Raw genomic sequence first — 27,660 nt, forward strand, 5'->3', positions numbered from 1 at the left:
AAATTTACAAAAAAAGCAAAGATAAAAGCGTAGTAAGTAGAAGTTGTTAAAAGTTGCCATACATCAATTTCCACAGACACAAATCAAAACCCATGCCCAGTTTATGAACAGCGAGAGCCTTACCTCCCTCCCCCTCATGGCTGCTGCTCCCCCTGGCAGCACCCCCGTCACTCTGCAGTCCCGTAGTCCGTCTGGCCCAGGCATAAACCATAAAGATAATGGAGACAGGCAGCATCCTCCACTGTCAGCCTGTGGAGCAGACGGACATTAGTCAGCCCTGAGATCAATGCCCTTGTATGTCAGAGCCCGCGCCGCATACCTCCCCTCAGGCCAGTTTACATACTCACCTGCTGTTTAACGCAAGCCACCAAGATGGATGGGCCCACCTCATATTAAAGCAAGAGGAAGGGAGCAGTCACCACAGAGGAACTTTTAAATGCATTGTAACTTGAGAAGTAATATCAACACAGTAGCCTTACTTAAAACACTAAAATATTCATTCAGTAATGCGCTCACTAGAGTTACCTCAAGTTGCCTTCTGTGAGTTATTTTGAAAATTCTGAGGTGTGAAAAAGTGACGATTTTAAACTTTATTCCCCATTTTTGTTTCTCAAGGGAAATGTCTGTAACTTTAACATTTTGTAGGTCCGCAGGCACAAGTCTAAAGGGACATGTGGTTTATATATATATATATATATATATATATATATATATATATATATATATATATATATATATATATAACCACATATGGTCACTGGTAAATACATTTCCTACAGTCACAAAATACATTGTGGACTCTGGTGTTGTTGGAATCTAAAAATCTCTATGATTGTAGTTTACTGGGTGTTTATTGGGGTGTGACGACACTCCTAGCTTATACATTTTATGATTGCATCTCTAAAGAAACCAGTACTGGTAACAGTTTCACTTGTTAACTTGTAGCTCTTCAACAACAACAACAACAACAACAACAAAAACTGTAAAATTTAACTTTGCTTATTAGGCTTAGACAGTAAGGGAAATTATTTGGACACAGTAGCTCACACATCACAATACATTATAATAACAGAGAGCAAAAATATAAATGTTAATAATAAATTCAAAATAAGTAGCAACAATAGCAAGTCACTAAGGCATTATTATATAAATATATATGCACAAGTGAGTAATTATAAGAGCAGTACTTTTACTTGAGTACATTTTCTGTTTATTCAGTTCCCGTCAGTACACTCTTCGGCCTGCCATAATTCAGCGAGCAACCCAAAAACTATCCATCGTGTGCTGTCCGTCAGGCTAAACTTAGCATCAGAGAAATTAGCACAAACGCTGCGCGGGGCACCGCTGTGAGGTATGGCGGCAGAGGGTGTTATTTACGGGCCAGCGCTGCTTTCTGAAGACCCAAGCTCTGAGTCACCTCCCCAGACCGATAATTGATTCTCTCTCTCTAAAGAAATATTATGAGGCAGAGTGACAAATGTACAGCGGGGAGCATATTGTCACCAGGCTGAGAGAGTTTAGCAATTACACATGCTTTATTGGTGATGGTTTGGGTAATGAAAGCTCACATGGTAAAAAGAATCAATGTAAGTAAATACATAGAGGTGGATTTGGGAGAAAATTAGGCATTTCTCAAACAGAATCAATCAGAATTTAGTACAAGTAAAAGTGAAATTACTTAAAAAGTTAATCCATCATCTTGCCTCAATTCTGTCAGTGTAATAAATCTGCTAAGATATGTCATATACTGTTAAATATACCTATGGTGTCTTGGTTGAGGCTCAAGGATCATGGTGCAGTAAAAAAGTAAAAAACAAACAGACAAACAGAATAAAACATATAAAACAAGAGGCCCCAAACCTGTAATATGAAGGAATATCTCTGTTTTTTCTTACACTGCAAGTTTGTTTCTTTTTCAATATGGTCTCATAAACAGCCTTTGATATAGTTTTATTATTTACTACAAAAGAAGAATTGTGAAATCATCAATCAGTCAATATATCTTTTATCCCTACTTCAAAATAATACATAATTGTACAATACATTATGAATAAAACTGTACATTTTTGTCTGTTTCTACATATCAGCATGTGGCCTTTGAATGAAACTGAACAAAATTACCATGTAAAAAAATTCAACCATAGAGCTGGAAGAAGACATGCTCTTAACTGTTGTGTATCTGGTGTTGACGGTATCATACACCACATCCCAGGGTCCCTGAACTCAACTTCTCATGGCTACCACAGGTTGGCATGCGGGCTGTGCGTAAGAGGCTGTAAAAGATAACCTGCTATTTTTAACCATCAGCGGTACTATAGTAGCGTATGACGTGGAGTCTTTGTTATCAATATTTATGGAACCGAAGATTAAGATAGAGTAATGATACACAGTCCGGGGGCTTAATAGTTGTCATTACGGCAAGAGGAAACTGCTGATAGTCACAAAATTTTCGCCTGGCACTGTACATTTTAGTAATGATTTCTGAGACCGAGCCGGGCCCAAATGTAATTAGCAGATGTAAACAGGAGTATGAGAGCCGCAACATAAAGACACTCAAATGATTTTATTCAATACAAATCGTGTTACACAGTTGTCAGAGATGATATGATGGCACATTTCTGGAGAGCATGAATGCATTTTTAAAACAAAGCATATAAGATTATTTTATTATTACACATGTGAGCTGAAAAAATACACTAATTGTGCTCCTCTGTCAAAATTAACTGTTTCACAAGCTCCCATTTGGTATGACTTTTAATGTAAAATAATCTCAACTAAAAGAAAAAGAGTGCGGAACTTTTTTGTTTCTCCTGCATTTTCATAATATATTTTTACAATCTTTGTAAAAGCGATCTGTCATTTTGCCCATTTAAAGAACATTAAATGAATATTTTAATGAATAAACTACCTAATACCTCTACTAACGTAGCATTGACTTAAATAGCGAGTTGTGAGATGAAGCATACTTTAACTTTATCTCAGTTATACTACACTGAGCACTTTTCCTTCAAATAAAAATAAGTGTAATTTTACAGTAATGTAATATGTGAAATAATAACAAGAACACATTTAGGATCTAAGGAATACTTGCCTGATACACAGATTGTACAAATAAATCTTAAAATACTCCTGACGTTTATCAAAGTATGATCTATTTGTGAATGAAAATCATTTACATCAAGATTTAAAGGGTCACTTTTTAAAGGGTGTGCTTGAATTTCATCTATTTTAATCTGGGTCAGTGTGCCCTCTATAAACAAGGCTGCCCTGTTCCTCCTTTCAACCTGTGGAGCAGAAGCCTTCACCCGTGACAACTACTTGAGAATAAATTTGGATACTCAAGTAACATGTATTATTATTAGTGCTGTCATGCGATAAAAAAAACTGAGAGATTAATTAATTATGATCTGTAATTAATTAATCTCATTAATCTCATTTTAATCTCACCTAAAAATTGCTGAGAAAAGCTTTCAATTTGAGGTATTTTCATTTAAATTCATTATTACATTATTGTGGCAGATCAAAAGACTGATATAGATTTTAAAAAGTGACTTTATAAAGTCATTTATTGTTTAACAAATCTCTCCAAATTGGCTGTTGAGCCCAAGTCTCCATGAATAAGAAACTGTTTGTTGTAAAGTAGCAAAGACGAGGAAATCTGAACATAATAACTTTTGTCTACTTAAGGACAATAAAAAGTCCAGTCTTTCCTTAACCATATTAAAAATATTATTGATAGAGAAATGCTTTATATATGAGATCACTGGTTTTAGTCCTGGTTTAGACCTGGTTTAGACCTGGTTTAGACCTGGTTTAGACCTACTTTAGTCCTAGTTTAGTCCTGGAATGGATTAATCCTGGTTTTAGTCCTGGTGTTAGTTCTGGTGTTAGTCCTGGTGTTAGTCCTGGTGTTAGTTCTGGTGTTAGTTCTGGTTTAGTCCTGGTTTTAGTCCTGGTTTTAGTTCTGGTGTTAGTCCTGGTGTTAGTCCTGGTGTTAGTCCTGGTGTTAGTCCTGGTGTTAGTTCTGGTGTTAGTTCTGGTTTAGTCCTGGTTTTAGTCCTGGTTTTAGTTCTGGTTTTAGTTCTGGTTTAGTCCTGGTTTAGTCCTGGTTTAGTCCTGGTTTTAGTCTTGGTGTTAGTTCTGGTTTAGTCCTGGTTTAGTCCTGGTTTTAGTCTTGGTGTTAGTTCTGGATTAGAGGCGCACAGGAGGAAGCGCGGTTTACGCCGCGTACGCGAGAAAACACGATCCACACGCGGCTCACGGGAGGACAGCGATGTCCGCGCAGTGTCTACGGAAGAAAACGTGGTCCGCGCGTTCTCAGGGTAATGACGATGATGAAGGTGTGTGTGTGTTTGTGTGCGTGTCCCCTCATGTGGCAGGTCACTATAGGACAGTAGTGCAGAGATCATGAGCCTATGCAGGTTGTTTTCAGGCGATATTATATTTGTTATTTTCTTTTATATTGCACGTCGGGAGAATAATTTCCAAGACACGAATGTGTTTTTACCTGTGCACTGCTGCTCTGTTCTACTGGCTCTTCGACCTCGTCCATTGTGCGACTGACGCCGCCAATGTTAACATGACGTTTACATCGCTCTTACTGCGCACGTTTTGTGTGGGTTTCCGGCAATGAGTGGAATTACCGAAATAAAAAAATGTATAAATGTGTTTTGTGTGTGTGTGTGTTGTTGTCCCAACAACACATAAAAACAGGTTTTATAATAAAGAAACTCACATACAGAAACACTAAAGTTAGAGATTAAAAATGAGATTAACGCGATTAAAAAACATAACGCGCTAAATATGACTGTAATTAATTAATCGCAATTAACGCGATAATTTGACACCCCTAATTATTATATTGCCTAAAAAGCTTTTGCACTGTCCAGTGACCAATAGTGAGTGTGAATTAAGAACAACGTGCCTAAATCGGAGTGAGTTCACGTCCTCCAGTGCCCACTTTGAGGCCTATAAGTAAAAAGATATTAATAAAGACACATGCTAAGTTATTTTTTACCTGCAGTATAAAAGTAACTGAAGAAACACCATGTACTTTTCTGATGGAGGGTCAGTCCCCAGCTTCTCTCCATGGAAATGTTCCACAGAATGGCATTACGCTTATATATTTCTCTATGGCGAGATCAGGCAATGCCATAGTGCCGAGTTACACGTCAAATCTATGGAGCGGTGAGCCCATTCACAGTAAGAATGCATGTTTCAAGTCAATAAAAACCCATACTATTGAGTAAATGCAAGATGGATATGTTTAATGCCATACCAGGACATTCCAGACAAAGCAACAATATCTAGAAGAATAGAATCAAATTAATTTGTCATTTCAGTATAAAAAATACACAGAAACGAAACAATGCACTCAGGTCCAGGTCAACAGCAGCACAGATAACAATAAGAACAAATAGTTATAATAAGAATAAATAGTTATAACAAGAATAAAATAGTTAAAAATATTGTATGTCAACCCGCCCCCATTTTCTAAAGTGCGTTCCAAGTCAGTGCTGTTTTGTAGACAAGTAGACTCTCCACCAGAAAATATACACAATGCTGTTGGAATGTTATTGCTTTTCCTGGAATGTCCTACAGTCTGTCATTATACTGAAATATCTTTCATTTATTCCATTACAGATGTTGTTATTGCTGAGAAAACTAACTGAAAACTTATATTCTTACTTTGAGTGTGCTTGCCTATCCACAGATCTGGCCTGTAGCTGGACCTGCTGGTGTCACCTGCTTAACTCCATAGATAGCCCCGACACTAATGCACCTTGCAAAATAACTTAGAAGCACCTTAAAAAATGGGTGGAAGCTGTTTAAAAGACTGTACTTGACATGCAATATTCTTAATGCCATACTGTGGAAGATTTCAAGCAAAGCAATAACATCTCCATGGAGACAAGCAAGTAGTGACCCCTCCATCTGAAAAAGTCACATAGTGGTCCTTTAAGTAACACTATTTCACATTTTAGCCACTTCAACTGTTTTTATCATAACCTTCTTGAGTAATATTACTTTGAACTAACAACCCCTGTACTCTTCTGCCCACTTACCTGTAACTACTGAGAGTGGGGTGAAGTGGCTCATTTGCCCATAGAGCCAAATGCTACCATCCCGATGCCGCATGGGGAATTGGAGTGATTGATCTCATGACCTCAAGCCTAGCCATAAGATATTGTGGTGGCGAAGTGTGCGTGTGTGGGGGAGGGCGTACGGCGAGAGCACAGAGACAAGAGACGAGCGTGAGTCAGTATTCTGTGAAAGCTGTGGGAGCAGAGAAAGTGTTAACAACATCACAAGTAGGAGCAAGTCAAGTTTACCACGTCAAGGAAGCATGGAGAACTCACCCGGGTAGGACGGGACTCAAGAGGTGATGGGGCATTTATTCCCTAACCATTTAATCTCACCCCAGGGGGACGTCGCTCATCTCCTGCTCTGTGTCCACACCTAAGCATCTTTTACGTCACTGACCCCTTTATTACTATCCTGTTACAAGTGTGAAAAGCCTGCATTTATAGGCAGGGGAAAAATGTTTATAGGATAGCAGCTTCAGCTTTGTCACTTTTTGATATCTTTATCTAATCATGCCATCTTGTGTTAATAAAAATGATGGAATAACTTTGGCAGCGTGTCCAAAAGTGAGAGGACATGCGGTACATGCGTAGTTAGACAAATTTAGAAGCAACGCCTAAGCCAAGAAACACTTTAAACTGTGTCAGAGCCTAAACTGTTGATAACACAGCAATAATTGGGAGGTGATAGATATTTGGGGAGTCTTGTGTGAGCTGCGATGGAAGGGGGCGGTGACAGACTGCCATCGTCAGCTATGTTTCAGGGGTTTCCAGATTTTAATCACATTATATTGAGGATTCCCCTTATTCAAAAGCAAGGAGTCAAAGGAGCAGTGGGAGTTCCAACTACGAAGGGAAGGAGATGGATGAGCAAGGAAGGGCATCTGAGGTAAAACTTATGGCAAAGTTATCACTGCACCAAAAGAAGTATGACATATATTAGTTATATACTAGTTTAATAACAGAATATTCTACTTATTTTCCCTATTGAAAACTGCATTAATGATAACTGCAACATAGGTAGATGCGCAAAGTCGTTAATTATGTTATGATCTAAATAATAAAAAGTCATGGGCTATTGAACAAACTGCGTACATCTACAAAAAAAAAAAAAAAATATATATATATATATATATATATATATATATATACATATATATACATATATATATATATATATATATAATATATATATATATATATATATATATATATATATATATATATATATATATATATATATATATATATATATATATATATATATATATATATAGAAAAAGAGAATACATTTTAAATTGTAATTTTTTGTTGTGACGTAGAGAGTCTTCTTTGAGTGCTATGATAAGTGTCGTGTCAGAATTTCCTTTGTTGTCACTTCACTTACGCCCATTGATTTATTACATTGGCGGTAAACCACGCAAACTTTTGGTTTAATAACGTGACGTCCTTGTGATTTCCTCAAAACATAAATACGACAAAAGGGTACCACGAATATGACACTTCTCTAGCAAAAAGTTTTGGAGATGCTGGCACGGAGTCAGGCAAATCTCACCTATTACTCATGATACTTAGTACATTTGGGGCTCCACTTGCACAGCGCTTCGTCACTGCATAACAATCAGATGGCGGAGTGTTGGCAGAGCAACTGATGGAATTTTACAGAAAACAGATTTCGCCTTTGAACTTCCACATATACATGACCGAAAAGTACCACCACTGGCTCTAAAGGCTGCGCTCTCTCGCTTACATACTCCCAGTATCTATTGCACCTAGAAGACGGATTAACTTTTTTTTTATTTCTCCAGAGACAAAAAGGAAAGCGCTTTTAGTGATATTGATGTAAGTATGAGATGAGCCGCAGGAGGAGAGGAGCGCTGGTGGAGCATTTTAGAGCAGCAACAAGTCCCCCTTAGAAGTTGTCAGGGAGGCATGGCGCTACACGGTGCGATTTCCCCAATACAAGGCAACCTGGCTCGTAGCTTGTGTATAGGAAAATTGAAAATGATCAGTTGTGTTCATGCGTAATAGGCCCACAGCATATGGATCACCGCCGAGGAGGGAGTTAAGAGCAAGGGAAATTGTCTCAGAAGTTTTATTGTAGCTCGCTGCGGATCAGAACATTTCAGAAGGCAGTGAACGAGCGACAGTCCGCTTGGAGCCCAGTAGCCCCCTTTTCTTCTTTATAAACTTGAATTACCAGTCGCTTATTTCAATCACGTAAGACCCTTGATGGCGTTGTCCAGGCGAGGGTGTTGTTACGTACATCTGAACAAGCTTTTCTGACAAGCTTGCACTGTTGTTAATATTTGTCTTTTCTGTTGAACCACCCAGGTGTTTCCTAAGAGAGTTTAAGCAAGCCGATATTGCAAAGGGTTATTAGATTCATAAGTCAGCGAAGTGGTGGGCGATCTACTCAGCACAGCAGAAGTTCTCATATGATGACTTCAAACAAGACACATTACCTACCAGCATCTGTTGGATATCTGAGTGGATATTAAGACACCTCTTTCTCCAGGACAGCGTAGGGGAAAATGGTAAGTAGCAAAGGAAACAACGGCATACATATGAGGGTCTGATTAGCACTAAATAGTCGTGCTTGCTCTGGCTGTGTTGTTTGGCTCTTGCATTGCTGGAAGGGTTGGACTATACTTGGCTACTTGAGAAAGTCAGTATCGAGACTCATGTCTGATGAGGTTGATGTTGTCAAACCTTCATTGCAAAAAAGGCTTGTTGTGTGTGGCATTTCTCTGCTCTGGATATGCCGGTTCAGTGAGAGAGGTAAGGCTGGGGAAAATAAGGAACATTTTTACATTGTGTCTGCGCTCTGCTGTGGATCTCGTGTGCATGTATGTATGTAGCCTTTTTTTCGTTTTTGCCACATTTTTAAGCAACATGTGCCACTTGCCTGTATGCTACTGCCATTCAGAAGAAATCTAGCCTCTTTTGATTCGGAGTATTATTTTTACGCGTAAACGCTGGCAGTGGGACCGGTTTAATTGTGTTGGAGCTATCCAAAAGGAAATGTCCAACCAACATGTGATCAAATATTAACAGGGCTGGTTTGGCAAGGGGGGTGAAAATTACACGTGACAAGGCTGTGGGAAGCCGCTCAGTTAAAAAAAAGCTGTTTAAAGTGGGCACTCAAAAAAGTCTATAGACATTTTGTTGGCCCCTCATAGTTACATTGGCTGTGTTATGCTTTCAGCACGTTGGACAGAGACACCGGAGTCGTGCATGGACTAACACACCGAGTGGACGCCAACTCTCTTTTCTCTCTTTTCCCAACCCCCTTTGCCAAACCTGGGATTGTTTTTTCAACTTTTGGTAAGCTTATTTTGAGGAAGCCTGTGCTCTTTTGTAGACGGAAAAAGCGGGATAGCCATCTGTAAAAGATAAAAACGAGGAAGGAAAGCGCTTGCAGTTTAAGGAGCGTGTGCTTTCAAAGATGTGTTCTGGTCAAAGTAAGAAATGTTAGGGCGTCTGGTGTTTTGCTCATCTCATAGTCGCTACCTATAAGCAGCCCCCCCACACTGCGTTAAACTTTGGGACATGCAAGTGTTGGTCGCGGAGATCTAACCACGCACATAGTGGTTGTCAGCCCCTTGTAAAAGGTAAGAGCACAATCCATTGTTTTCATATCACTCTTTTGTTGCTATATGCGCTTCTTTCTGTATTTTCTCACGTGTGAACTTGGGCTTTTAATAAGTACAGCATGCAGCCAGCTTTTCATTGTTCCACCATCACTGACCGGAATCTCTCCGAAATGAAGCGTAATCCCAACCCAGGTGACTCATAGTGCTCTATACATCGCAGACGCAGCTGTTTTTTCTTTTAAAACAGAACTTATCTCTCTCTTATCTACTGTACACTCTCAGATGCCTTTAATATTTGGCGTAAATATGTTAAATGGGACCAGTGTGTTTGTGCTTTAAGTGCGGCTCTTTGGAAAGCGTTTTTGGAGTTTCCGAACAGTGTCTGCTGCAACATAATTTGCGTAATCGTTGCGTTGTGCCTAATCATGCTCCCAATATGGGACTTAAAGACGCTGCAGTGATGCTTCTAGTGTGCATCTATCTATCTATCTATCTATCTATCTATCTATCTATCTATCTATCTATCTATCTATCTATCTATCTTATCTATCTTATCCATCTTATCCATCTTATCCATCTTATTCACCTATCAATTTTTCTTATTTGGTCTGCAGCATTCATGTTTTGTCTTGATGTCTGTGGATTTTTTTGTTACCTACCAAAAATAGCCCTACACTTTACCCCCCTCCCTCCCAGACCCCCCTCCACCCCTCCCGCCGTCATCGCCATCGCTATCAAATCACTTGTGTTTTTACTACGACCGCTCCACGGTTTCATTCATAAGGTGCTTTTCACTTCACCTGCTTCCCCATAAGCCTGTGCTAGCTATTGTTTCTGCCGTGGCTCCGTGCGTAAAACGAAAACACCAAAGTCGAAAAAACGAAAGTCGTAAAAACATTTAAACCCGTGCAAAATCGTGTATTTTACTGTGAGAAAATTGTCACACCGCAATAATTCCTGTAAAATTACAATAGCGATGGGCGTGGTCAAAGCGCTTCAGTGACAGATGTGATGGCTGAATATGATGATGGAGAGATAAGATGAGCGCTTGTTCCGGACGCATTGATTTTTCATTCGTTCTGTTTTGACTAAAACACTACTATTATTGTTGTTGGTGTAGTGCTCGTAATTGCTGTGGGATTTTAAAAAATATAGCGTACATTTTTGTTATTTCCGCGTTCTTCTTTAAATAATTTCTCGATGCGATAAGCTACACAAATACGAAGAGGATATTGCACTCTCCACAAGATTTAGGATTTCTGATCCAAGACAGACGAAGCTTGGGAGAAACTGCAAGGAGGGAGAAAAGCCCCAACGCCCACTGACTGCATGCCATAGATGGTTTAATCCACAGTAATGTTGAAAACAATCCGGATTTCCGTTTGGGAATAAAGCATATTGTTAATCTTAACGAGATTAATAATAAAACATGAAAGAAAGGAAATTTAACGTGATGTACGCAGATCGATTACTCCATTTTACTGCCTATTAAACCAAAAATAGATCAGATGACTTATTAGGTTTCCGGGCATTCATAATAAAAACTGAAATTACAACAGTGTTTTTGTCCTCACATTTAAGAGGATTATCGTCATTGGCTGTAAAAAAAATAATGTTAAGGTGTGAATAATAACGCTTTTAAACGTCTTTCGCGTTGTATTGTTCATTGAATTGTTTAGTTTCTTAATTTATTTTTTGCGATAATGTGGCAGTATATTTATTACGCTTTCCCCCTCTCGCACTGAGACGTGGGATTATAGCAGCGTGGGCGTGTTGGGTGAAGGAGGAGGGATGAGCGAAGGCGGGTTAGGAGGGGTCTGTGGGGTGGCACGACACACTTTGTATGTATGAAGGTTTTTTTATAGCACTTTTCTGCAATGTACGTCAGCGGATCAGTCCATAAATGGGGCTGCACGTTCTTGTGTGCGGCCGTGCGCGTGTTATCTTTCCCGAGAATCTCCCTCCTCTCCCTCTCTCTTCTCCTCTCCCTCTCTCTGCTCTCTCTGCACTCTCAGCTCTGCAGAGTTGGGGTGGGCGTCAGGATGGAGGGTTTTACTGCAAAAGTGGAATTTTGTCTTAGGCCTAAAAACTTTAAATTAAAAGAAACAATGTTCATTAGTTTGCCATTATTTGATATTGCGCCAAATTTCGCTAAAATGACTCTTCTTTACGCATGGGTGCCTAACAACGTTATATTTATTTAAAATGGTCCAAATTTCCGAGCTATGGGCCATATAAAAATATAGAGAACCGCTCATCTTAACTTTGACAGGGGAGCAGCACATTTTATGATCCACATCTTCAGTTTTATTCACGTCGCATATTTTATTCCTTTTGGGTGAGTGCAGATTGGCGCAGAATGGTCGTTTCCGTGTGGTTTATTCTGTATGTTTTATCCGTGCAGCGCTATAGGCCCATGAGCCAGTCTTATGAGCAGATATATACTTACATTATTTTAGTTGCTAGGCATTTATTTAGTGAACATTCCATCATTGAATGCTCACGCGCGCAGACGTTGCCACGCGCGCATCTGAAGTCGTTGCTAGGCGTTTAATTCCCACGTGTCTCTTCAGTGGTTTTTACTTTCGATAAATTTGTCAATTAAGATGCATATCCGTCATTACCGTGCGCACATATAACTAATGTAATATCACCTCACTGATGACAAGTATTGATTAGTCTATATATAAACGTACAGTCTAATATTACTACAGGCCTATTTAATGAACTAGTTTAGCTCTATAAAAGCGTTTCTTGTTCTTTGGCTTTTTCTGTTGCTTCTGTGTCTTTTGTGCGCCTGCTTTAGTCACCACTAGCGTCACCATCATCTCCATCGTCAACACCTCCATCCAATTAGCAGGCTTGTTTAAACAAGTTCTGGCAGGAGGCCTTGAGCTTTATTTCGATTCTTAATTATCAGCTATTCGTCACACGGTTGTTTTTGGTATTTTTATTTTTTTTTTACAGTGCACATGCCCACGACGAGTTATTAATACACAGTGGGTAGTTTTAGTGCATGTAAGTGTCTGTCCACGAGGAGTCATGGCTGTGTGCGTGAGAAAGTCTTTGATGACAACAAGATACTTCCTTTAACAATATGGCATCTTCTCCCTGATATTTCTATATAATCAATAATATGAATCACAGTATGGGAGCCTGCATGTGTCATATGATCAAACAAATCATGAGTCACATTACAGGCACTGATATAGCAATGTACAAGCTTATTTGTGCAGCCTACCAAATTGAATCTAGTATAAAAGGCCTTGCTTGAGTATTTTTTTCCTCCAGCAGTGAGCCAAAAGGTTATTGATGCTGTGGTGATATTGGATTGAGGAGTCTTGGGTGGGGGTGAGATGTGTAGGGTGGGGGAGGTGGGGTGCACAGGGCTAGAGGAAGAATAAGACAGCACATAATAAAAGGTGGCAGTAATTTCCAGTCACATATGAAAAGCTGGTCTATTGTATCTGTATTTGTGATTAGATGAGAGCCTGTGATGACAATAAGCAAGGCATTAAATTCTCACTACAACATTTGATTAGGTTGGTCTTTATTTGTTTAGCAGACAGTGTTCTCCACCTCCAGACTTGCGTCACTATAGCGAGTCGTCCCCACAGCCCAGTTGACGTGTTTTCTTTCATTTACTTTGATAAAAATGCCCTCGCTGCCATCCTTTATCCCTACTGAAAATGACATTTCTTCAAAATGTCAATTCGCCCATGTTTTCTGTACAAGGAATAGGCACACACATACTTGTAGACTCTTGGACTGAATTTTTTCTCAGCACTGCCGGCATCATGCTGCAGTTTGGCAGCAGACAAGCCTTGAAAGGTTATCCAAGTGTGTCATATTGTCACTCAATGGTTGATTTATCTGCGGTCCAAAGATGTTTAGGTGACTGTGGTTTAGAAATGTATGCCGTCACCAAACCTGTATCACTTTTAACTTTGTCCCAAAACTGACAAAGACAAAAGATCCCTACCGCCACAAGTCCCATTTGAAGTCATTGTCCTGGGCATCGTATGGGGAAATCTTAAACCTCCAGAAATCGTACACCCCAGTTCCGATGAAATAGTGGTTTAGCAGTTTTAGATGGACGGCTGTTTGGCCACAGTTTTCTTCAAGTTTCACCCACATGAGCCAACAAATTCCACTTGTCTTTGCCTTTAAAAATTTCATTCACAAAAACCCTCCAAAGCATGTGAGCTAGCCCTCTCTGTGAAGTTCTGCTGTCTTTGCAAAATGGAGAGACACACCATGTTGTTGTTTTGCTCTCCTAATGAGATGCCAAGTGATTTATTTATGAATTACTTGTTTGGCCCATGTGCAGTGTGCATTTTTTTATCCTCACTGGAGTCAAGTCGCTCAGTGATTGCTGATGTAACTCTTTGTCATCCAGAGTTTGCCCTCACCTCCTGTGTGCCTTTGGGGAGGGCTATATCTATCTTGGCATGTCCCCGGGTGTGTTGGAGGTGGGACTGACTCATTAGGCAGGTGTGAGAATCCACTCCCATAATGCTACATGCCAAACAAGAGCTCTCCACAGCGCATGCAGGGAGGAGAGTCATGATGGTAATATAGCAAACACATCATAATAAATCTGTGCCCTGGATCAAGGCCAAGTCACAAGGATAATGAGCAGCTATCTCCCCATTATGCTCACTCTTGTATTCAACACAGGTGGACTTTCCAAATCACCCATTGAAAGCTTGTGTCTCCTCTGACGTCTTTATTCAAATGGTGAAAGCAGCAGTTTGTTCACAATGAGAGGAAGACCCTTTTAAGCTTTGTTGATGTAATTTAAAGGTGTTTATTTAGCATTTATGAGGTTAGAATGACCTGTGAAAGGATGGTTACTACACTGCAGGGCATTGCAGGGGAGGCGCCCATCTGTTGTGGAGGCAACTTGTCTCAAAGCCTCAAGAAAGTAGTCAAGTTTATATTTCTAGCTTCCAAACGGCCACAACGTCCCTTTGTCAATGACTAATATAAACTGATGCATGCCAGTTTTACACGTCAATACAATAATCTCATCAATATCTCTTTCCAAGTTTACTAATAACATTCAACATTCAAATTTGTACTTGAAACAAAAGTTAAAAGCTGTCCATCCTTCAGTATTTTCAGTTGTATCTCAAGTGCACAGACTCTCATTATTCCTACTTCATCTATGGTTTATTGCATGTCTCCGGACAGGTTTTCTCTATTGAATCTGAAAGCATTTGTCTTGTATTGTGTTGAAAAGAAAGAGTCCATAAATTCTGGTCTAAACATGGCCATATAGAAGGCTGCTTTAAAATAACATCCAGGAAACCTCATATAGAGCTATAATTGGGTTAGATGCTGACGCAAAACGACGCATAGCATCTGAGCAGGGCTTGTTTTAATATAACGCATCTATCCCCCTCCGTGTGCTGTTTAGAGGCAGAGGCACGCTGTTTTAGTTCCCTGCACGCCTAATTTTATACAAATAGGCCAAGTCTAAAACCACTCGCGGTGTATCACGACTTGGTGGAGGGAGACGCGCTGTTGTTACGCAAAAGCCTCCCTCTTTGAACTCACTGAGCATAAAAATACGGAAGAGGAGAGTGCAGAGTGGAGGGCTTTGTGCTTTATATAGCCTCATTGTAGTATATATATATTGACAGACGTATGAAGTAGATGCTCGCGGACAAACAAAAGCGCTAATAGTTCCGCCTCGGGGCTGTTTAAACTGGAGTTTGATGGCAACCAGTCAGCCAGCGGCAGGTCACATGTTGCAGCGTCACTGTGTGTAGTAAAGTTACTGTAGTTTGCCACGGCTCCTCATTTCAGCCTCAGAGGTCTATCATCCGCCGTGTGTTTCTGCCGCTACTGCTACTGCCGCTGCTACTCCAAGTGCGGCGTTTTTCTTTGCTTTCACCATGCGACAACTTCACTTTGACGCGATCTCCAAACGATCTCCAAACGCGCCGCGCAGCCATGGGAGTGCATTACCTCATCCATGCAATTTCCACCATCAATAATTTAATATATTTGCTCCATAGCCGAAGAAGAGATATCCTGAAGCTTGACTTGGGAAAAAAGAGAGAGGAAAATACCGCTTAAAGTTAATTACTCAGAGCAGGGAGTTTGTCTTAAGCGTCCCTGATGACACTGTCCTCTTGAATGGTCTCTTTTACGACTTGGGCAGTAAAAGGTATGTTTTACGTTTGTTTGCTTTAACTTATTCTACACATTTTTATTTTATTGTGGGCATGGGGTGTATGTGTGATAGCACGAGGGAGATGGGAAGGGGAGGGGGGCTAAAAGTAGCTCGATCAAGTCCGGTTCTTCTGCGAACAGACAGACTGTGAGGGATATGCGTAACCTTATCCTCACGTTCATTAATAAAAAACGGAGTTATTATGTTGATTGGGTTTCCAGAACACACCGAGGCCCAGGCTATCATGCAATGTTCATATAACAACGACTTTGCCATTAGATTTGAACCAGCCCTAGCGATGTGACTGTTTATTATTCCTATGAAGTAACAAAGTGGAGGCTATCCAATGGATGAAATCAGATACTTTGGACACTCCACGCGCGTAAATCCAACAATACGCATCTGTAACTGCGCAGAATCCTCCACATCGCTGCGGACACGATGTCCTGTCACGTTTTTGTGTTACTGATTTGGAAAATACTGAAAAGTTTCATGAACTCATTAAGACTTTATAGGAAACCTGAGATACACCGGCTACGTTAGCCAACACCACACACAGTGTTGGGGTTGTACCCCAGGACTATTTGCCATTAATAACTTTAAATTGCTTTGTTAAACGTCCAGTTTATAGTGTGGAGGAAAGATGGCTTATTGGGGTTGATTTATCTGGACGTATCATTCCTGGGGTGTCAACTTTTAATTTCCACTGTTGAATATTCTTGAAGCTAAATATTGAACTTGATTGCACTTAAATATCCTCAGAATTATACCATATCTGTATAACTACATATTTATTTACCCATCTTCAGTTTAACTTGAAGGAGGGGTGCACACTGCATGAAAGGTGGAGGGAAACAGGGCCAGCACAATATTTCACGGTCTCATGCGCACTCTAGTGTTCACGAGTCGGTACTGCACGCGTCTCTAATTTTATGTGTATAAGTATAAATGTTTCAGTATATAAAGAGATGTGGTAAAATTAACGAGGGGATACGATTTATGGTCAGGTCTACATCTGTAAACATTTCTGAATAGGCTTTGTTGTTTTGTTTGATCGTGCCGGAGAAGGATACTTATTTGGAAATGGACGCATCACTCAGCAGTTGTTTGAAGAGCTGTCTCTTTGTGGCAGTGGCTGGGGTTGGCTCAGACCAGGCCAGGTATAATCCCTCAGTGATGCTCATCTATTACTAAACATGCTTTGAAACTGTGTCAGATTGTAAGCAGATCCCAGACAAGAAGAAGGCAGCGACCTTCCACACGTGTCAGCCATTACTGCTGACAACTTTAATTGCATTTTTTTTTAAGTGTTGCATTGTTGAACACAGAAGGGGTCCTCTTTTTTCAGACTATATGGTGCATAAGTTGTAAAGAAGATTTTGCTTTTTAGCCAGATATATTCTGAGCCGTCAGGTGTTAATAGGTAAAACGTGATAAAACATGTTGCAGGAATGAAAGAATTGGGTGCTGAGGTGTAATAGTCAATCATTCATATGTGTATCTTTTTATTCCTATGTCTGAAGTTGATATCAGGTGCTGCTGTTGAAGATGCAGCACTATATTATGTTGACATGTGCACTGAGTTGGAAAAGCGTTAGCCTGCCTGTCCTTTCATGCTTTAGAACAACTTTTCAGCCACTGTCAATGGAGGGATTCTTATAATAATCCCCACCTGGCTTTCATAGAATAAATGTAAGGCTTATATACGGCGCTTATGTAGTCGTGCGGCGCCTAATGCACAAACAGGTGGTCACGATGGCCGCGCACTCACCTGCTCCTCTGCACACATTGTTCCTGGTGTTTTGAGCTGTGTCGTTGTGAATGGGAGCTTGTTTGCGTAGTGGTTTTCGTCAGATGAGTGGCGCGGTGAGCCTGCAGAACACAAATCAGAAAATCAAATCATTACGAAGCAATGATTTAGAAGGCACTACTAATCCCTCCTTTTTTATTATCTCTTATGTATTGCATTATTGTGTTTACATACAAGATAGAATTTGGATCATAGTGAAATTCAACAGTGGATGTGTGAGAAATGGGCAGAAATTGCATCGCATTGTCACATTTTGCCCCTCCAGGAGATTCAAAACCGTGATCCTCAACCCGGTCTCTCAGCAATTAAAAGATTCATTTGCTTTATCACGTTTTAACAGGATGTTGATTGAGAGCATAAGCCATATTGATTGTCCTGATGGAAAACAGGAAATCGTGGCGTTAGAAATAAAATCATTTGTTGTTCCCAGTGTGTGGAGACCCAGGGGAGAGGGAGGGCTGGCGATTGCACACCGTTGAGTGGCATTACCCCCAGCAACCTCCTCCCCTCCATTGGCTCCCCTATGGAGACCTGGAAGAGACGTCATCCGGGGTTGTTATGCTGCGAAATGACGTTGGCTCTCTCTCCACCCCCCTACTGCTACTGCAATATTACCCCTGTGGTCTATATTACCGAAGATGCAGCAGCACTTCTCCGGTCTGCTGCACCATTTTCCAGCATGAAGTTTGACGCCCAGGATGATAATCGGACGCTCTTTGCCTCTGCGTGGAACCAATTGAGTCATAATAATATAAGCCTAAATGCATCCTATACACATAAAGGGCCCAAATCCGGTAAGCAGTGGAGCTGAGAAGAAGGCATCAAAACCTTTATCGTAAATGGACAACTTTTTCATTGTTGTTTATAGTAAGAGAGAGAGAGAAAGAGAGAGAGAGAGAAAATCCATCTGCCCTGCCCCTAACAGACACTGACTTGGGAGGCGCACACCACGCAGCTCTGGGATTGAGTGGCTCATTAGGAACAAGTATGTGATATTCTGAATAGAGACTGTGAGACTCCAAGCACATCTATTTTTAGGCGCAGTGGCAGTCCCGCGGCGTTGGTTAATTGCAGCCAAGGCCCCAGATACCAATTAAGAATGAAACAAATGCTTTTAAAGGTGGGGTTTGCACTTAAAAACTAAGATGACTTTTTGGGTCGCCTGCTCAGGATGGGCCAATGTGTAGTCTGAGTTGAGTTTGGGCTATTATTTTTTAAAGGTGCAATGTGTGACTTTTTTGGTGGAAGTCCCATCACCTCTTTGTCTCCATTAAGATATTATTACTGTACTGGAAAGTTCCACAGTATAGAATGAATCCGTCTCCATGGACACAAGCAAGTGATGCCACCAGGCCATGTCACAGGTCAGATCAGTGGAGAGGTGACCCTACTCACAGTAAGAGTGCATGCTTGAGATACACTTAATGCCATACTGCGGAATATTCCAGACAATGCAATGACACCAGAAAAGTTGCATATTGCACTTTTAAATTGGAAAATGAGATTGAGATATGTTTAGCTGGTTTGTGGATAGGATATGCAGCCCTTGTATGTGTTTTAGGCTATAGTAAAGGATGCAAATCTCTGTAGTGAGTGGAGTATTGAAGTTCTCCAATGCAATCTGAAGGGGTGACACACCTTTTTACCATGAGTTTATTATCACATCCTGTCAATTCATTTTATGGTATTCTCATTATGACAAAAATCACTGTCTCTCAGTAAACTCCTGCTTCCTGCCGAACAACAGTGGGCACTTTTAAATATTCTAACATCTGTCGATGCGGACATAAAATCCCCTTTTAATAAGAGCTGTCCATATTGGAGAACAGGTCATTTTGTTAGTGGAAGGATAATATTGACCCAGTCCAAACATCAGCGTTCAATGAAAGCAGAAACAAATAATCTCATATTCTTAAGCAAACATGAACACGAGCGCTCTAAATTAATCTTTTAAGGTCTCCATCGTTTGTTCCTGTCAATTATGTTATTACAATAAAAGGACTTATTACAAGCCTCTAGTAAAGAAAGTAGAAATATAACTAGAAATGAGTGTTTAGTGTAAGGTTTAAAATACTGTGTGCTAGTATGGGTTTGAAATTTGGGAGACTTTGTAAAAATATGCTTTTTTTGCTGCCAGCAAATAAAAAGCCCAGGCCAGACATCACACAGGACGAGAAGGATTAGTTTGCAAACAATTTGTAAAACTGATAAAACAGTGCCAATGTCACTTTAATAAAACATTGGCAAGTGGCTCATTTTGGCTTGAAATAAACAGTGTGAATGAATGGTCTTTGAGACCAGTTTGTTCAATAGGCTCTTTGACTGACGGGCTTCTCTCTCTTTCTGTGTGTTGCAGTTCCACCAGGTTAGAAGAGTGATGACCATCCTGTTTCTTACTATGGTAATTTCATACTTCAGTTGCATGAGAGCCGCGCCCCTGAGAGACGCCCCGGGTATGAGGGCCCATCGGACGGAGGGCTACTTGGGCGCTGGTGCTGCGACTGCGGGCCGGGGCCATGGGACTGCTCAGGGCAGCGGGGGCGAGCTGGCGGCGCTCACAGACACGTTTGAGCAGGTCATAGAGGAGCTGCTGGAGGTGGAGGGCAACGCCCATCTGGGACAGGGCTCGGACAAGAGCCAGGGCGGAGGAGGGCCCAGTCCGGTGCTGCCAGCAGAGACCAAGGATGTCGACTTGTACAACTCGCGGGTGATGATCAGCAACCAAGTGCCTTTGGAGCCGCCGTTGCTCTTTCTCCTGGAGGAATACAAAAACTATCTGGACGCAGCCAACATGTCCATGCGGGTGCGCAGGCACTCGGACCCGTCGCGGCGCGGAGAGCTCAGTGTGTGTGACAGTATTAGCCAGTGGGTGACAGCTGTGGATAAAAAGACGGCAATAGACATGTCTGGGCAGACAGTTACCGTCATGGAAAAGGTCCCTGTCCCCAATGGCCAACTGAAGCAATACTTTTATGAGACCAAATGCAACCCCATGGGGTACACGAAGGAGGGCTGCAGAGGAATAGACAAGCGGCATTATAATTCCCAATGCAGGACAACCCAGTCCTACGTGCGAGCGCTTACCATGGATAGCAAAAAGAAGATCGGCTGGCGCTTTATAAGGATAGACACTTCATGTGTATGCACATTGACCATTAAAAGAGGGAGATAGTGTATAAAATGTATAGATTTTATTGAAGAGTTTAAAAAAGAGAATAAAGAGAAAATATCTATTTGTATATATACATAACAGGGTAAATTATTCCGTCAAATGAAAATTTTATGGACTGCATGTAAAAAAAGATGAAGTTTATACAGTAAAAGTGATACTACAGTCTATTTATTGAACATATTCATGACCTTGTAAACAATTAAAAAAAATCTGATCAGTCATTTGCGCCCAGTTTAAATTACTATCACATTCCTCCAAGACATTGTGATTTGTTTACGTTGCCAAGAATTAGAAAATGAAGGAAAAAACAAGGCAAGGAATGAAGGAGGACAGCTCCATCTTTAAGGCTTGCATGCTGCTTCAATTGTGAATTGAAAAATTCTCCACTTACAAAAAAGGATATGACGCTTACCAAAAACATCCCGTTACATACTCAGAACCTCCTGCAGTAATTTCTCTGTTTACTGTTCTAAACTTCTCAAGGTAATGTTGGAACTACATACTATGTCAAGGTGCTGTTGTCAAAGCTTTGCTGTTTATTTTTTTATCCCCACCAGAGGACAAGATATATATAAAAGAGTATATATATATATACATACATATATATATATAAAATCTATTCATGACATGTTTCTGGGTTAATATTATTCATTTTGTATGTTGTGAAGTTGTTTGCAATATTAAACTGAAATATTTGAAGAAATAAAAATGACTATAGGCAACTGAAAAACAAAATCAATGTTCATAAAGTTTCAGAAGTGCATTTTGAGGAAGGAAAAGTGGACACCAACATGAAACACATGCACACACGTGCGCACACACACACACACACATGCATGCGCAACTACACACAGTCTTGTGCATGAACATAAGTGACACAAGTACAAATTATCTGATATCTATCTGCATTGGTTTCAGGTTTGAGATGAGGTGACCTCATTAAAAATGTTAGTTTAAATCACAACATGTCATTTTCCCGCCTCTCTACAATTGTCGACACTCATTTTAACTCTCACACCAAGAAGATGATGGACTTGATTGTTGCAATTGTAAGGTCACAATTAAAAACTTCACATATCAAAAGAGGAGCAGCCACACTCATGTGCAGACAGGTACCCTAAGCTGAGGGTTCACATGAGGCATGGCATATCTGACAATGACTGATTGGTGCTCCCACTTTCTGTGTACATTAAAATACAGAACAAATACAACAGCATTAGGCCACAGCTGGATATAACTCTCTGACAAAAGATGAAATGAAATTAATTTATCTTGTGGCCCACAAAAAGCCAGTGTGGGACATTGCTTGGAAACCGGGTTTAAGGTTGGAGCGGCGATAACATCCCCTAAAGCATATAATAAATCTGCACATAACACAGTGCACCGCTGCCAAGTTTAATTACTGTAGTGTGAAGTAATAATGTACTATCACAGGAAAGTTTTCATCTTTTGACTTTAGACTATGGACCACATCCAAATGTGCCCCAAGTACAAAATACTTCAAGTAAGTAGCAAGTATGCACCTCTATTTTGTTCCTGTTCTACTTTAAGGTAAGTACAAATCCAGTAAGAAGAGGTCAGGTATTCAGAGATTTGGGGAAATCAGGAGCAAGTGAAAAGATGAAGTACTTTCTCTATTTTGCAGAAGTTAAAAGGAGGACACGCTAAGAAGATACCAAATTACATAAAACCTAAATATTTAGTAAGTTCTTTAAATCCAACCACAGATAGTGATGATTTCTCTGATGAGGCTTCACTACATGCACATTTGAGTACACCCATGAATTTCTGTAGGCTAATACAAAAAAATAATGTTTGTTTGTTATGCTTTACAGTAGGCCTACTCAAACCATAAAGGATGCAGTTAAATTTACCTGCATTTCCTTATTTAAACCGAGAATGAGAAAGCTATTTTTCCAAAGCACTAACCTCCAGTCCATTCACATCTGTGACTCAGCCTGCAGTCTCCCCTCAGAGCCTGTCACTGTGTGGTCTGCCGCTAGAGGGAGGTAGAGACATGGGGTTAGTTCAAAGTTTCGGAGAAATTAATATTTGTCTATACAATAACAACTATAATACATGACTCTTATAATATATACTGTCCAGCACCTTAAACATATTTCAGTTCTTCTTTAGATTCTTAAACATCCAAAACAATTTCAGGCGCAATTATTAAAACAGTGAAAAATGCTTTAATACATTGGTAAACAAATAAATCAATTACACTAGCATCATAAAACACGATAAATGTAAGTCGTATTTATTTATTATTTTACTAACTTTAGCTGCCATATTAGCCTCCTTGCGGTAAATTAATCACATTATTTAGCAGATAAACTCGTGGGTTTGGTTGATGGGCGCCTACTTTCCTACAGTCCGGGGAACACACAATGACACTGGCAACTAGCCTGGAAGCTAACTTGGCTAATCTGATTTATCGTCTGGGCTAAGCGCTCCCGACGTTTCCAGGGATTAACAATTTTCGTTTTGCATATTTGTCTTTTAACTTACAATCCACTCATCAGCAAAAATAACCCTGTGAGAACAATGGCGTCACTTGGAGAGCCTGTGCGATTGGAAAGAGGTAGGTTAATTGGCTAACTGAGGCTAGCTGAAGAATATTGTTATGACATGGGGCGGTTTCAGCTTCTCTTTTAGCATTCGCGAAAAAGAGCTTTATGTAGGATTATCCATTCATACTAAACCTGTTAGGATGGCTTGTCGAATAACTGCCAAAATGGCCGGTGATTTATTGAATCGTATTTTTAGATTCGTGATAAAAGAGCATTTGGTTCACTAGCAGTATTGGTAGCACGGTAGTGTTTGGTTAGCCACCGACAGACGATAGACATGAAGTTAACCAAGTGTTTCTTTGCTAACATAAACAGCAATTACAGTAGTTAAGTCATTGGACATATTTGCGTAATTATCACGGTGTTGTTTTGAATGTTGACATTAAAGTTACTTGAACAGACTAAAGCTCCATGTCAACAGCAAAAAGTCAGACATCATTATGAACCAAACTAGCGCTCCATCACTTGGCTTTAAGCGACTTATTTTCTGCACTTATTAAGTGCTTACTCATGGATCAGGATATTCCATTTTATTGGTAATTACATTTGGAATAGTATTTCATATTATCGTGGAAATAAGATCATATTTTATTTGTAAGTAAAATCTCGAGCATTAATAAGATGCATACAGCAAATGTCCAGTGACACGGTGTTCCGAACCCTCAGTTCGTCTCCGACATGTATCACAGAGCTCAGTGTATAAGTCACAGCACATTGGGGCTGACATGACAGGAAAAATGTTAACTGCTTAATTAGATCACATCCATGAATCAATGTGTATTACTTCCAGATATTAATCGTGCCATTGAGCTGTTGGACAAACTGCAGCGAACAGGGGAAGTGCCTCCACAGAAGCTGCAGGCTCTGCAGAGGGTCCTCCAGAGTGAATTCTGCAACGCAGTCCGAGAAGTGAGTCTCCTGTGTCATACTGGGCAGATGTTTCATGAACCCATGCTGATTCATGTTTTCTTTCTTTCCTTTTTTCAGGTTTATGAACATGTTTATGAGACTGTGGACATCAACAGTAGCCCTGAGGTCCGGGCCAATGCTACAGCAAAGGTGATTACAAATTTTATTGTTACGCCAGACCCATTTAATGTCTGTTACAGCTGACGGGTCACCTGTTTCTCAGAACATGGTCGTTGGACAGTGGATTCTATTTTGTGTACATACTGTTACCAACTGTTTCAGGCCACGGTGGCGGCTTTTGCAGCAAGTGAAGGGCACTCCCATCCTCGTGTGGTGGAACTGCCCAAAACTGAGGAAGGTCTGGGCTTCAATATAATGGGCGGCAAGGAGCAAAACTCCCCAATCTACATCTCCAGAATCATTCCGGGGGGAATAGCAGATCGGCATGGTGGGCTGAAGAGGGGCGACCAGCTGCTGTCTGTCAATGGAGTGGTGAGATTACAGTTTCATTAAATTATTCAGTAAGATATCAATTTACTGAGTTTATTTGGGCTGGTGTTATTTAATGTGTAAATACTGTTGTTTTAATTTATTAATTTTCTGTTTAATTTATTTATAGTTTGTTTTCAATCATGTACAGTTAATTTCCATTCATATAAACCAAAAGAGCAGAGAAAAAGAAAAGTGTTGTTAGTTTTTATCCAAAAAGAATAACTTTTTTGTAGCTGTGTAGCTTGTGTATTTATTTGTTAACAGATTGATTGAATCTACTCTTAATAAACTCCCCATAAATCAGGTGGTGTCTCTTTGAATTAAAAAATCTCACTGCATTTGTCCTGGTTTTGTCACTTTTTAGAGTGTGGAGGGAGAGCACCATGAGAAGGCTGTGGAGCTGCTGAAGGCGGCCCAGGGCACAGTGAAGCTGGTGGTGAGATACACTCCTAAAGTCCTGGAGGAGATGGAGTCTCGCTTTGAGAAAATGAGGTCGGCAAAGCGCCGACAACAGAACAACTATCCCCAGTAGGATTTTCTCATTCTGATGCCCAGTCCCTCGTCCTCCTCCAGCCTCCAGGCCATCTGTTTGGGTCTATTTCCTCTACCCAGCACAACATGTGTAACAAACAAGCCCAACTTAGATGTAGTTACATTCACAAACACCAGACTTTTAACATTTTAACACTGTTTTGTTTCTAAAACACTTTTGCTTAACACTAGATGATTGTCATTCTGGATGGGCACTGCATTTTGTGACTTAGTTTTTAGTTGACAAATTGAATGCAATTGGAGATCAACTACAATGCTCCTTCAACTGGTAGTGTTTTTAATACTTTGGTCACAGCCACTACCAAGTGCCTCAGGGCATAGCTATTTTTGTATGTAATGTGTACTGTACTCCTTTTTGTTTTTAAATGACTACTGGTAATGGCTGGTTACAGTTACATAAACCAAATCTCTCCCTGAATTCTTCACAAACATGTTAGGGAAGGAACTAAAATAGCGAAGTGAATTGTTTATTTTTGTCTTTTTGTTTTAAGAGGAAAAAACATCCAGTGTACATGTTTTTCATTAAGTGTAAGTTTTTGATCTGTTTTTTATTGGTGTTTTTGCATCATTTGCATTAATTGTACATCATCTCAAAGTTTCACCTTGGTTTATTGTCTCACATAACATTTGGAAAAGCTTTTTAATCATTTCAACCACACTAAAATATGTCATGTATAAAAACAATGATTATATATTTGCATTCAGACATTTCCTTTCATCTGTTATTTTTTATGAAATATGCCCTGGCAAAACTGTGGCTTATTTATTTATACATTCATGTTTTTATTTTATTTTAGATGCAATATACTGTACATAGCAAAGAAGATGTAAACTAGGCTTAAGGTGAACAAGCCATAGTAGCTGTCCCATCTCAGACAGGCTTGTCAGTGGCTCTGTAACTGTGTTGGATAAAAGACTATGATTTGTTTGAGTGGCATTATGAAAGTCGTATGCTGTTCTAGTTTTTGTTACTTAGAGTTGCAGTTAATTTCACAACATGCAGGTCCACTGATTGTCTGCTGTCTAATGTGGCTGGTTTTTATTTTTTATTTTAGTCACTATGGCTTATTTTAGTTACTATGGCTTGATAATTGTGCTCAGAGAAGGATGTTTGGTGCTTATGTGCTGTAAAATATGCTTAATGTTTAAAAAAAATGATGCTATGTTTTGATAAACATGTTTTTCCAAATTCATTAATATCACATTTACAAAGAAAATCTTTGAATCATTTTTGTTGTCTAAATTAACTACAATTGTGCTTACATTTTGAAGCAGATGGTCAAATTTGAATGATACACAGCAAATAAATGTGTAATTTACAGTAATAATCTATGCAAGATCAGTAATGGGAAAACTTCCATTGATGTTGATGGTACAAACAACTGTAATTTTAGTGTTGAATGTTAAATTTCAACCTGTGTGAAATGCAATATCACATGCTTAAATCTTTTGGAAATTGCAGCTACAATTTAAGCTTGCAGCATACAGATAAAACACCAGAAATGTATATAAGCTATCAATACAGCTTTCACACACTTGCTCATATTGGCTACTCACAATACTTGGCATGTTGCTGCAAAATCACATCTGTTCATTATCCTTGCAATGCACTCTTTACCTTTCTATCTTTTTGTCCTTCGTCTCTTCAAATGGTCAATAGAGTATTTTTTATAATAGTTTTCTTTTGATATTTTCTCAATTTTTATAAGTGAATTTCCTAAAAATAAAATAACTCGAGGAATGTCTGGTACTTAATTTTGATCAAGTACCATGGCCATATCAGCCAAGTTGCAGAAAACTAGCATAGATGTACGGTGAGAAAGCGGTCCAGCCTAAATTGTTGCTATTTTCTGAGATGTTGGCAAATTTTCTTTTGTTTTAGGACCAAATTTGCTGCATTTGTGAAACTTTTGATAACGGTTTGAAATGTGTGATGCTCGTTGGCTTCTTACCTGTAGGATTGTTGCGGTTATGTCTTCTCTGTTTTGCTCTTTACTGTTCTTAATGTTGAATGTAAAATGTGATGTAGACCATTAGTGTTCACAATTTAGGCTTAATAAACTGCTTGAAGTTGTGACTTTTCAATTGACAGCAGTTGTTTTTCTTATTGTTTGAAAATTCTAAATAAGAGATTAGATGAGAGATATGTAGATTGGGTAGATTGTGGTGTTATTTATCAGCTATTTAAGTTTATCCAGTGTAATTAATCAGTGTTTATTAGAATGAATCAAGATCCAAATAGTCAGTGATTAATTTGTGGCTTTTTATCTGCAAGTCTGTGGTCAATCC

At 39.7% G+C, this 27,660-nt stretch overlaps 2 protein-coding genes and 1 long non-coding RNA gene across 3 annotated transcripts; 2 read left to right on the forward strand and 1 right to left on the reverse strand.

Annotated features, from left to right (window-relative positions):
* Nucleotides 1–185: 185 nt before the first annotated feature.
* Nucleotides 186–23,846, reverse strand: LOC129409217 (uncharacterized). Its single transcript, XR_008632287.1, has 4 exons — nt 23,551–23,846; nt 22,775–22,844; nt 17,635–17,735; nt 186–249 (listed from the first exon to the last, which is right to left on the reverse strand). It is a non-coding gene; the product is annotated as an uncharacterized LOC129409217 (long non-coding RNA).
* bdnf (brain-derived neurotrophic factor) lies at nt 15,414–21,569 on the forward strand. The gene is made up of 2 exons (XM_020939026.2): nt 15,414–15,857; nt 20,030–21,569. The coding sequence occupies exon 2, from the start codon at nt 20,051–20,053 to the stop codon at nt 20,843–20,845; it is 795 nt and encodes a 264-aa protein (XP_020794685.1). The 5' UTR covers nt 15,414–15,857; nt 20,030–20,050; the 3' UTR covers nt 20,846–21,569.
* Nucleotides 23,206–27,460, forward strand: lin7c (lin-7 homolog C (C. elegans)). The gene is made up of 5 exons (XM_020938900.2): nt 23,206–23,429; nt 24,209–24,327; nt 24,406–24,477; nt 24,610–24,819; nt 25,184–27,460. Exons 1-5 carry the CDS (start codon nt 23,393–23,395, stop codon nt 25,349–25,351), a joined length of 606 nt encoding a protein of 201 aa, XP_020794559.1. The 5' UTR covers nt 23,206–23,392; the 3' UTR covers nt 25,352–27,460.
* The last annotated feature ends 200 nt before the right edge of the window (nt 27,461–27,660 follow it).

Source organism: Boleophthalmus pectinirostris, unplaced genomic scaffold (genome assembly GCF_026225935.1).
Source record: "Boleophthalmus pectinirostris isolate CB_2022bp ecotype Guang Dong unplaced genomic scaffold, ASM2622593v1 HiC_scaffold_19, whole genome shotgun sequence".
Taxonomy (NCBI): domain Eukaryota; kingdom Metazoa; phylum Chordata; class Actinopteri; order Gobiiformes; family Gobiidae; genus Boleophthalmus; species Boleophthalmus pectinirostris.

Coding starts and splice junctions, on each gene's coding strand:
- bdnf (XM_020939026.2), top strand. CDS start 20,051: ATGACCATCCTGTTTCTTACTATGGTAATTTCATACTTCAGTTGCATG.
- lin7c (XM_020938900.2), top strand. CDS start 23,393: ATGGCGTCACTTGGAGAGCCTGTGCGATTGGAAAGAG. Junction 24,478..24,609: donor GGGCCAATGCTACAGCAAAG/GTGATTACAAAT, acceptor CAACTGTTTCAG/GCCACGGTGGCGGCTTTTGC. Junction 24,820..25,183: donor TGCTGTCTGTCAATGGAGTG/GTGAGATTACAG, acceptor GTCACTTTTTAG/AGTGTGGAGGGAGAGCACCA.